Source organism: Erigeron canadensis, chromosome 6 (genome assembly GCF_010389155.1).
Source record: "Erigeron canadensis isolate Cc75 chromosome 6, C_canadensis_v1, whole genome shotgun sequence".
NCBI lineage: Eukaryota > Viridiplantae > Streptophyta > Magnoliopsida > Asterales > Asteraceae > Erigeron > Erigeron canadensis.
The window spans coordinates 32,190,845-32,202,876 of NC_057766.1; the positions used below are offsets into that span (position 1 = coordinate 32,190,845).

General features: G+C 33.4%; 1 protein-coding gene across 1 annotated transcript; it reads left to right on the plus strand.

Moving 5' to 3' along the window:
- Positions 1-868: 868 nt before the first annotated feature.
- On the plus strand, positions 869-3,349 carry LOC122603158 (zinc finger protein CONSTANS-LIKE 2). Its single transcript, XM_043775787.1, has 3 exons — positions 869-1,335; positions 1,526-1,932; positions 2,778-3,349. The coding sequence occupies exons 1-3, from the start codon at positions 918-920 to the stop codon at positions 3,135-3,137; spliced, it is 1,185 nt and encodes a 394-aa protein (XP_043631722.1). The 5' UTR covers positions 869-917; the 3' UTR covers positions 3,138-3,349.
- Positions 3,350-12,032: the final 8,683 nt, after the last annotated feature.

The following is a 12,032-nucleotide window of genomic DNA, read 5'->3' on the forward strand; positions in this document are numbered from 1 at the left end:
ATTTTAATGCAATGACTTTTAAAGGTCTCCTACCTATATGTTCTTTAGAAAATGTAGGCCTATTGTTAGGAAGGAAACCTATTCGGAAGGAAGATACATTCTATAAGAGTTGTTTGTTAAGCGCGCCCATCATATCACTTGAAACAAAGAGCCGTCCAACATGATATAAATGTAAACAATATTAATAACGACCGAGTCAGGATTATAAGTTTAAGAGGGCCTAATAGTTTACGATTTACATGTATGTTTTGTTAAGGGATCAATTAACTTTGGAACAAATTAATACATAAAAGTAATCAGAAATATAAGGCTTAATATACATTGGAGGATAGTTATCACTATACTTTGTCTTTATATAGCTCTGTCACTGACTAACAATGATCAATCGTATATATTTACCACTGATGTTTTAACTAAGAAAAAAAAAAGTATTCATCGACTATTTCATCCGAATTTTTACCAACAATCATAATAACTTGATAATCTGAGCTTTAAAAAAGTTCATTTATTTCATTATACTAGTAAAGATTTCTAAGAAAGATGTGTGTCATTTTCATTCTACTTTTAGCTGTTGTAATGTTTTGACTTTTTACCACTAGTCATTTCCTGTTATTTACATCTATCGACAAAGATTTACACATCAAGTTTTACTAGATGTCCATCTAAGAATCGACGGGTCGACGATTAGCTTGAGCAACATCTCACTACTGGTCCCATACATGGACCCACACAAACTATGACTTAATCCTCCAAACATTTCTCACCCACTAGTTATTTTCCACGTGTCACCTCCTGGATTCTCCTCCACATCCCACTTGTAACATTTTGCTTCCTTATTGAGACCACAAAACTAAACTCTAAACACAAAACAAGAACCACACAAACCAAACCCAAACCCAAATTAACCCAAACACACAATGTTGGATCACAGCAGTACCTTATGCTTAAAAACCAATACCGCTTGGGCTCGAGTCTGCGACACCTGCCGGTCCGCCCCTTGTACCATTTACTGTCGCCCTGACGCCGCTTACCTTTGCACCGCGTGTGACGCCCGTATCCACGCTGCGAATAAGCTCCAGTCTTCCCAACACGAACGTGTTTGGGTATGCGAGGCTTGTGAACAAGCCCCTGCTGCTTTTATTTGCAAGGCGGATGCCGCCTCGCTTTGTGTAACTTGTGACGCTGATATTCATGCAGCCAACCCTCTTGCGCGTCGGCATCACCGCGTCCCGGTGATGCCGATTCCTGGCGCACTTTATGGACCTCAGGCTACTAACCCGAGGTCCATGATGGGGATTGGAGTTGAATCCCAAAGTGGATTCTTGTCAGAGCCAGGTACGGCACTTTATATTTTTTATATCTTACTTAGGTCTTGAAATAAGCATGTATCATGTTTTTTATTGATGACTGTTATTTTTTCGAGTTAAAATAATCAGATAAACACTTCCTAAGACGCTTTAAACTTTTTATCGACTTTATATAAAAGAACAAGAAAACTTAACAAGTATGATTTTGTGACATGTAGGTGATGTAGATGATGAAGATGAAAGTGAAGCAGCATCATGGTTGTTATTTGATGGTCCAGCAGCACCAAAGAATAGTCAAGGCCAAAATGGTAATAAAGAGAATGGGTTTTTGTTTAGTGGTGATCAAGGAGGTGATGAAGATGAGTATTTGGAGTTTATGGAATTTGGTGGTGATGATCAACAACAATGTTTTAACAATAATAAGGTGTCTGAAAAGTTGTTTGGTGGAGGCAATGGTGATAGTGTGGTGCCTGTTGGAAAAGATCATCATAATCATAATCATCAATTTCATCACCATGATTTTCAGCAACAGAAGTTTCAGTTGGGAATGGAATATGAGACCTCAATTAATGGTGGTGTTAGTGTTGGCGTTGGTGCTTATGGCTATCCTCAACTTACTCAAAGTGTAAGTTTTCTATTAATTACATCATACATCATGTCTATGGTAGTCTAGTGGTGTAAAATCTTGTAATATTAAAGCGGAGGTCAAAGGTTTAAATCCTGGTTATATGTCTTTCTAACCATAGTTCTATAGGATTTATCCCTTGTGTTAGCGGTGAGACTGATTTATAGAAACCAATAGTTGCACCTTTTGTAAATCTTTACAAATCCTTTGACTGACTAGAACTAGTATCATTTGTTCACTACTATCACTAGTCAAATTTCCATGTTTACATTATGCATCATATTTTCCTTGTTCAACATCTGCATCTGTTACTAGAAGTAATATGAATTTACTTGATGTAACTTTTGTCTAAATATGAGATAGTGTGATAAAATATCTCATGACTCAGTTTACATGATGACTGTTATACTGTTTGTTTCCCCTTTAAAGCTAGCATCATGTGATTCTTTTTTGTTGTGTAAATTTTTTCCACTTTTAGGTAAACACAATCTTTCCACTTCAATATGTGAATATCAATTATCAAAAAAAATTTAAATATCAAATCTTTAATCATGACCCAATCAAAATGGTAAACGGATGAGGTTTTTCATATTTGGGTTACCCGGTGATGACGGGTCTTTTATTGTGATTGTTTACAACCGTTACCTAAGAAGAATTCGAACCCGAGACCATACACCTAAGTACTAGGCCATACAAACTTGCAAAGCATGTTTAGAAAAAAAACTATCCTACAAGTGTTACATTTTTCAGAACTTAATAGTACGTAAACGCCCTTTATTTTTCTACATAGAAAATGATGCAACATATATAGAGAGTTGACTAACTTTGCTACTTGTAATTTCCAGGTTTCCATGTCATCATTAGACGTTGGAGTTGTGCCTGATTCAACGATAACCGAGGCTTCATTGTCACATTCTAGACCTTCTAAAGGAACAATCGACTTATTCTCAAACCCTCCGGTTCAAGTGGCAACACAACTCAGTCCAATGGACCGAGAGGCCAGAGTCCTAAGGTACAGAGAGAAGAAGAAAAACAGAAAATTTGAAAAAACCATACGCTATGCATCAAGAAAAGCTTACGCGGAAACAAGACCAAGGATCAAAGGTCGTTTTGCTAAAAGAACCAACGCAGATGTCGACGTGGACCAAATGTTCCCTACAAACCATATGGTAGAACGCGGATATGGAATTGTGCCTTCCTTTTAAACACGGAAGGAACAATAGGCCTATGTTTTCTTTTTTTAGCAAACCGGTACATCAGAATTATTAAGATGATTAGTATCTTCTTAGAAAGCAGGAATCGATCCGCTCGATCATGGGTTCTTAATTGTAAACGTAACTGCAACATACACATTTTCTGTACCTTAATTTTTTTTCCTTGTTGATATATTTCATGTTTTTGGGCATGTTTCAATAAACCTTGTCTTCTAGTGCTTATTTGCATACAATCGCTAATTAGTATATCTTGCTTCAGTCACAATTACTTATGTATACGAAACTAGTAAGGCTTAGCTCATTTTAAGGTTACCAAAATTTTTAAAGCATATATATTAATATATAGCAGATGTCGGTGAAGGTCAAAAGTATGATTATAGTAGATGTGTGATAAAGGGTATAATGGACACATATCTACCGATATACTAAAATAAGATTGAGGTATTTTTAATGCGACATGTGGCACGTTACTTTATCGACATGTGTTAATTTAAAAAAATTAATTTTCCTAATTTTAGTTAAATTGTAATTGTCAATTTCCATATTTAATATTAATTATTAAATATTACATATATATCAACTTACCATATATAATAATATATTATTATCTATAAACTATATTAAAGAAAATACCTCCCATGTTGAAAGTTACATGGGGGAAATGTCTAAAATGCCTTCGTATGTAATATTTTCACTTACAAGGCTACAACTCTTTAAAATATTTTCACATACACTATTATCTTAACATTAATAATCAAATTACACTATCAATCCTTTATTTTTCTAAAATATCTCCATTAACCTTTTAAATCAATTACTTTTATATGAATTATCTACGACACTCGACGTCGCATCCACCACCAACACTCACCTCCACCACCACACCGTCGCCGTCATGACCACCGCCGCATCGTGCGGGTACAATGCTAGTAATACATTAAATCATTTGAGTAAATCCATAATCTTATTTTTTATTTATTACGTTTACTATTTTTTATTTTTTATGAATCATTCGAACTTTAAGTCATTACGTTTACTATTTTTTATTTTCTATTTTTTTTTAAAACTAGCCTAAGTATTTAATAGGGTTAATAGTTATTTATATATTGTTATTGCTTTATTTATTTTAAATTTCATTTATATTGAACTTCTTATTTAGTAGCTTAGCTCTGTAATTTTTATATAATGATAATAATAACATTTGTCTATTATAATCAAAACCGTACGTATAACCTTTACTTGCTTAAATGTTATTAGATCAGTAACTTATATTTTAACGATGCATGCATGATTAGATTATATATCGCATTATATATTCCGTACATCGTACGAGTATTAAGACTAGTGTTATACTATAACGGGAAAAGAACCAGCTCAACTAAGATCAGTGTTTAAATAAAAGGTGATGTGTGAGTTAATTAATAACTCATACGATAAAAATTAAAAAGAGATCTTTATCTTTATAATAAATAAAAGACAATTGTCTTTTAAAAGTATTTTTTGAAAAAATGTGATGTGGCAAGTCTACAATTTTACTTAAAAGGTCTTTATTTTAATTATGATGTCATAAATAATTTACAATATTTTTAATTAAAAATATGTCACTAAATGCTTATTTAAAGTTCTTAATCTTTTATTATAAACAAAGAAAATTATTTTATATAGTATAATATCCTTTTCTGTTTTTGTTAATGCAATAGGTACTTTATTAATTTATAAATATTGTGTTATTTAATTCACTATCTCCAAAAATTACATGCATATTTTTTAGTTTTATAACTAGACTTTAGACTTGTGTCCAACACTGAACACGAGACTTACGACATTATTAATATTAGATGTTAATACATGTAACTTATAAATGCTTATAAGTTCAAATTTGAAGATATAAGTAGATACTAGATATTAATTCAAATGTCAATAACTTTAAGCTAATAGAAAGAAACTAATGTAATAAAAAAAACATTGGAAACGTATATCCTCCTTCATCAGTTGAAATACTTCTTTATAGACGAAATTTGTTGTATTATTTGTTGTCTTCTCATCTTTGTCACATATTAACACCTTAAAGCCCCTTCTTGACTTAACTCGAGATACTACAATGTACAATTATTCGTGTGTGAAAACCGCAAATTAAGTGGATAAAATTCAATTTTGATAACATTGTAAAAAATAATTATTTTAGTTATTTGTTTTTTATTAATTAAACAAAATTATGTAAAAAAGTAAATGATGACATCAACGAGAGTTAATTTGATGAAATCGAGCGATAAAATTGGTTAATAAGTCACTAGTTCAATTATTTTTTAATATATATTAAAACTAAAATAGTACAATTAGTATTAAAATCTTAATATATTTACATTAAATTTTATTTATTTTTAATTAATTAATTTTATATATATGATAAAACATATTATTGGATATATATTAGTTTTTTTATTGGATAAATATTAGCTATAGTTATATGAGATATATATTAGCTATTATTATTATTTATTTATTTATTAAAATTATTGGGTAAAAAGTGTAAATTGGTGATAGAATAAAAAAGTATAAATTAAAGTCAAAATTGAAAACAAAAGTCAACATTAAGAAATCAAGAATTGTGATTGGTCGATAAGTTATTAGAGCAACTGTGCTTTAGTATAATAAAAGATTTTAATTAAAATGTCTGGGTTGAACCTGGATAAATTTGCTAGTACAAGAATAAATATGGAGCAGTTGAATCAGTAATCAAATAGTGTGTATCTAGAGAGAGGATCAGGACATAACAAAATGACTTGCTTTTTGGAAAATAAGAACATAACTTGTAAATATAGAGTATGAATGACAAAAAATATGTGTATCCGTTGAGGAATCCAATACCTAAAATCGATGTGACTGGGGAATCTCCGAGTTGACTGGGGATAGAGACGACATGGGGATGTAATTATATTCGCCGATGGGGATAGGGACGGGGATGGGATGTTGGAATAATTATGATCTGCATTAAATAATATAATGAAAACATGATAGAGTACATACCCATTGATCCTGAGGAACCTGTAAGATGATTAAACATATTTTGCTATTGATTGCGGGTTCCCAAAACGAGATGATTGTATTTAGATGGGATATGAATTTGGGATAGAAAAATACACACAATATAAGGAGGAATATTAGAGTGGGAAATTGTTGTAAATGGCTATCTATTTATAGAGAGAGCATACACTTTAGTCCCTGGTGGTTAGTATATGCAATATAAGTCCTGGTAGTTTCAATCATCTGATGGGAAACCCTATAATATGTCTTTAAGAGTAAATACGTTTATCGTATATTTACTAGACATAGGGATTTCAGGCATCGTCAATTATCATATCACGAATGATAAACGATCAGTGACGGTCACATTTAACATGGTTTCAACATTCTTCCACTTAACCAAGCGGTCATTTATCTATGAGTATTCAATAAGTCCGGCCGGGATAATACTCATTTTGTTTTAAACTGAAATCATAGTCAATAAGTACAGTCGTAGAGAAGAACATCAACTCACGACCCCCACTAGTCAAACCATGACTCAAATTTAAAACTAAGAATGAATGATCAATTGACTAAGACAAATTTTGTTATAATAATATCTATACACCATTATGAGCTCAAAGTGTAGCTAATAGACAAACAAAATTTGAATATAAAAGAAAGTTTTTTAATTAAGATAATAATAATAACCAATAAGTACAACATTCTATTATATTAGATCCTTTAGTAAGTCTCATCTTCGACACGTGTCCTACGAAAGTTTTACGAGGAAGACCTTTGGTCATTGGATCCACTAGCATATTATGTGTTCTTTTGTACTCAATACAAAGAACATTTTCCTCAATCCGTTCGTGTACAAACAGATACCTTGTATTGAGATACAGCTCAGTACTGTTCAAGAAAGTTATGGCACCTGAGTTATCATAGTAAAGCTTCAATGGTTGGGTAATGGACTTGATGATTTTGAGTCTACTGACCAGGTTCTTTAACAGCATCCCATGACATATGTCATTGTAAACAACAATGTATTCAGTCATCATGGTGGACGTTGCAGCCATTTCTGTTTATGACTCCGTCAAGAGATAGCCGATAGCTAATCATATAAATTTAGAAGCAGATTTCTTATCAGAATCAGAACATCCTACTACTTCTTAGTTGTCACTTCTTCTATAAGTTAATATGTAGTCTTTGGTCCCTTGCAGATATCATAGAACCTTTTAGTCGGCGATGTAAATCTGGACGAGTACATACCTGAGCGTACATAATGCTCCCGACTAGTTAGGAGTAAGGTATCATCCTCATTTGCTCCTTTTCAAACACAATGCTCGGACTTTGGAAACAATCACATACATCTCCTTTTACTACTAGAACTATAGTGGGTGTGTAGTGTTGCATGTTATAGCGTTCTAAGATGTTTTCAATATAAGCCTTTTGAGAAAGACCTAGAACATCATTACGCCTGTCTCGATGTATTTCGATACCTATGACATAAGAGGCATCACCAAGATCTTTCATGTCGAAATTATGCGAAGGTTTACGCTTCGACTCATGCAACATATCCAAGTTGTTACTTGTAAGTAGAATGAAATCCACATAGAAACAAGAATTATAAATTTACTCCCACTGATCTTGAGATAGGTGCATTGATCCACTTGATTCTTTAAGAAGTCTTGTCCTTTTGTGACTTCATCGAATTTAAGGTGCCATTATCGTGATGCTTGATTCAACCAATATATGAAATGAACTTATTCAACTTGTAGACCATGTGCTCTTTACCTTCTGGAATGAATCTTTCAGGTTGCCGCATGTATACGTCTTCTTGCAAGTTTCCATTCAGGAAAGTGATCTTGACATCCATCTGATAACTCTAAATCATAAGGAGCTACAAATGCCATGACGATTCTTAAGAAATCTTTATGAGAGACAAAAGAAAGAGTCTCTTGATAATCGATTCTTTCCTTATGAGTAAAGCCCTTCACAACTAGTTTGTCCTTATAGCGTTTGATAAGCCTCAAATTGTACATGTTTCCCTACACCGAATTGGACGTTTTGTACTAGTTTTATAGCCATTTATACTTGTTTTGTGGTACGTTATGGTATTTGCTAGTGGTATCAAGCCTACAGCAGGTATATTGCCCCAAATGGTAGAAAATAGCTCAGAAGTGGTCCATATGCACTAACCGAAGAAGAACGAAGTTGAAACGAAAACTCCCTGCAAGACCTCGTGGCGCGAGGATGGTCCCTAGCGGCGCGAGTTGTGGATTTTCAAGACAGAACTTTTCACTGAAGTCCCTAGCGGCGCGAGTTGGGCACCTTCGAAGTCAGAACTTTGGCCTGAAGGAGCTAGCGGCGCGACCCGAGTTCCTAGCGGCGCGAGATCTATCTGACATCACCATTTTCTCTCTCCTGGGGTATAAATACCACCCACTACTCCACCCAAACCCTAGTCTTGGACATTTTTCAGCTCACACACTTATACTTCAGCCGTTTTTCAAGGTTTTCAAGAGTTTTTCACTACTCCAACAATTTTTGAAGACTTGAAGATTGATTTTAGCTATTGTTACTCATTGTAGCTCGATTGTAACTTCGGTTTGGATTTGTTTTCTATATTGGGTACATTATGTCTTCCTTTCTACTTCAATCTTTCGCTTTTAACATTATGAGTAGCTAAATCCTTATACATCTATGAAGATGAAGTGAAACAATTAGTTATGGTTGCATAGTATTTTGAATTCAAGTTGGTTTTACTTAACATTTTGTCAAGATCTTAATGAAACAATTGGTTATGATTTGTAGTATAACCAATTAATTATACTACATACGAACGGGTACACTGCCCGTAAGTGTGTGGTAGACAGTACGCGGTAGATCTTGTTATAAATTATTAAACTCGATTTCACACATCAGCGTTCAACGTCTCCATTCGGGTCTAATTTGGTTTTGGATATCCATTTACAACCTACAGGTTTGGATTCCTCAGAAAACTCAACCAAGTCCCAAACGTCATTATGTTACATGGAATTAAGCCCTTAAATCATGGGTTGATTCCACTAAGTAGCATGATCGCTATTAATGGTTTCTCAATAAAAGGTAGAATCTATAAGTTTTCCAACGTCCTCAGCGTTAGTAAAATTAATTATGAAATCATCAAAATTTATGGCCCTGTGTGACCTAGATGATCTCCTGAGTTGATTTTCAGGTTCAGTAAGGAGGATGCTTTAGCATTAGTAATATCGTGATTAGGAGAATTTTAATTAAAAGAAGATGAGTCAGTGATATTAAGAGCATTATCGATACACAACATGCCACGTTTCTCGAGAACTAAGAGATCAGTGGAAGCACGACAAATCACAACATAAGATTTGCAAGAAGTACAAGAAGTGGGAGGAACCACACGTCGGTGATTATTATTATTATTGCTCTGATAATTCCTCTTGTAACCAACGTTGCTAGTAGTGGTGGGAAAGACAATAAAACTGATAACAGGTAAAGAAACATGTAAGAGTTTTAGGATACAGTTTCTTTAAGTTAAGGTTATAGACCTATGCTTTGGTATGACAACCTCATACTTTCATATACTTAGACTCGCTGGAAATGAAAATAACTAAAAGTTTCCAAAAATAGATTTGGATAAGATTCGCGAGTCGGAAACGCGAATCGGGTCGAAAACAGGATCGGACATCAAGCACCATGAGTAGAACCATGGGTCGACAAAGTCGACCTATGGGGGTCCGACTAGGTCGGTCGCGCAAAGGAGAAGGAGGGGGAGAAGAAAACTTGGTTTCCTTATCTCATATTGATTCAAAGAAGAAAACCTAAGGGTTTTTTATGCCTATATAAAGAACTCTTATTCCTTCTTGAATCCTTGCACCGAAAACTCGTTCTCTCCTCTCTCTTTTCGTGTGAGTTCGACGCCCCCCCCCCAGGCGGAGAGCACCTCATTCTAGTTATTTTTTCGGTGGGTATTTGTTATAACATAAAGTTATAGCTAGCACTTAATTAAGTGTCGAAAATCCGTTCGCATGTACGAGTCTTTTGAGGGGCACGACTTCGGGATCTTTTTCATGGCAAGGATGAGGTCACATTATTCTTGCTTAAGAATAACATCTTCGGAAGGTCGTCTAAGAGGTTAGTAGTTCTTCTATTTATTTATTTGTTTAGTTACTATATGAATGTGCGATAGATATTTGCTAGAGAATTAAATAGTTTTAATTGTTTTATTACATGCTTCCGCTAGTAGTAATTAACTAGGTTAATTACTTGTTCATTAACTATGTTTTTAGACGATTTAATTTGTATATAAATAATTAAACGTTTTATTTATTTACGATTTAAACCTTACACTTAAAAAAGTTTTTAAAATATAAACCTAGATTAATGAACTATGTTTATTCATGGAATAAACATCATTTTGGTTAATAAAATCCCAACAGTGTGGAATCTATATGTCGTATTTAGATGATGGGATGAAGACCATATGGGGTATGACATATTATGAAAGACCATACGGGGTATGACAATGTGATTTGGATGTGAATGAAATTTTTAGTTGGTTGTTTGATTGTATAGAAGTATATATATATTGTGTAATTGTATGGAGTTGCAAGAATTGAGACCCATGGTATCATGATGGGCATATAGATAAGTTTATATAAGACCATATCAGATATGATAATGTGATTTGATTATTGGTTAGTATGTTTTATTTGGTTGATTAATTACATGATTTCACATAGTTTGTGTTGATATGAAGGTGTTAATGGACAAGATGATTGTGTGGTAATATGTGTATATTTGTATATAAACGTACTCACTAAGCGTAAAGTTCATCCTTTTAGTTGTTTACCTTTTTATAGGTCTTGAAAGTGACAATAAGTGATTGATTAGTAGTGCTTGAAGTAAAGTTGTGCATTTTAAAGGTAGCTTGCCATTTTGCGGTAAATGACTCTTTTAGTAGAAACTTAGTATTCCCACCTCGTTATGGCTCTTGATACATGTGAAGTGTTTTTGGTAAAGTTTTGTTATGTATATTTCTGCAAAAAGTTGGGTTGGAGTCTTGGTCTTTTGTTTTTCAAAGTATTGAAGAATCTTAGTCGATGACGACATGGGTAATGTGACCCGTTTGGTTGTAAAATGAACGTTTGATCAAATAGATACTTTTGATATGTTTACTAGTGTGTTTATAACTTGGTTGAGTCATGGAGTCTTGAATTGAAATGATTTGTATGGTATCATGGTGTAAATGATGTATTTTGTCAAGTTCGGTAAAGGCGGTAAACGACTCATTTCGTTGTAAATTGTACATTTATTTAAATGAAAGTTTTTGGAATGTTGAGTCATGTGTCTTAAACTCATTTTAAAAGTTTGACAAATTGATTTTGAAGTATGAAAATTATTGGTGAAAGATTGCAAGTTTTTTAAGTGCTCATATGGGTTATGACTTTTGTTTACTTCATATGGGTTGTAATTTTACTTCATCAGGGTTATCATTTTACTTCATCTCGGTTTTCATTTTACTTCATCTGAGTTGTAATTTCTTCACCTGTTTTTTTTCTTCATCTAGGTTATAAAAAAATAATCTATTTTTTATTTTCTTAAATCGAGTTGAGTCGTTTCATATGAGTATAATAACTAGTTACTGAAGGCTTGTCCATGAATCCGGACTTGAAGAACTTGAGGGCATAAGATTCAACTAAAATACCAATATAAAAAAATAAGACGTTTTTGAAAAATCTGGACACAAAAAAAAAAAAAGAAAAAAAGAAGACTCTGGCTAACACTAAAATACCCCTACCCTTGTTACTTCCCTTACACCGGTTATGAGGGAACTAAATTGACGGTCAAAGGAGCAATTACCTAGGG

Coding starts and splice junctions, on each gene's coding strand:
- LOC122603158 (XM_043775787.1), top strand. CDS start 918: ATGTTGGATCACAGCAGTACCTTATGCTTAAAAACCAATACCGCTTGG. Junction 1,336..1,525: donor TGGATTCTTGTCAGAGCCAG/GTACGGCACTTT, acceptor TGTGACATGTAG/GTGATGTAGATGATGAAGAT. Junction 1,933..2,777: donor ATCCTCAACTTACTCAAAGT/GTAAGTTTTCTA, acceptor TGTAATTTCCAG/GTTTCCATGTCATCATTAGA.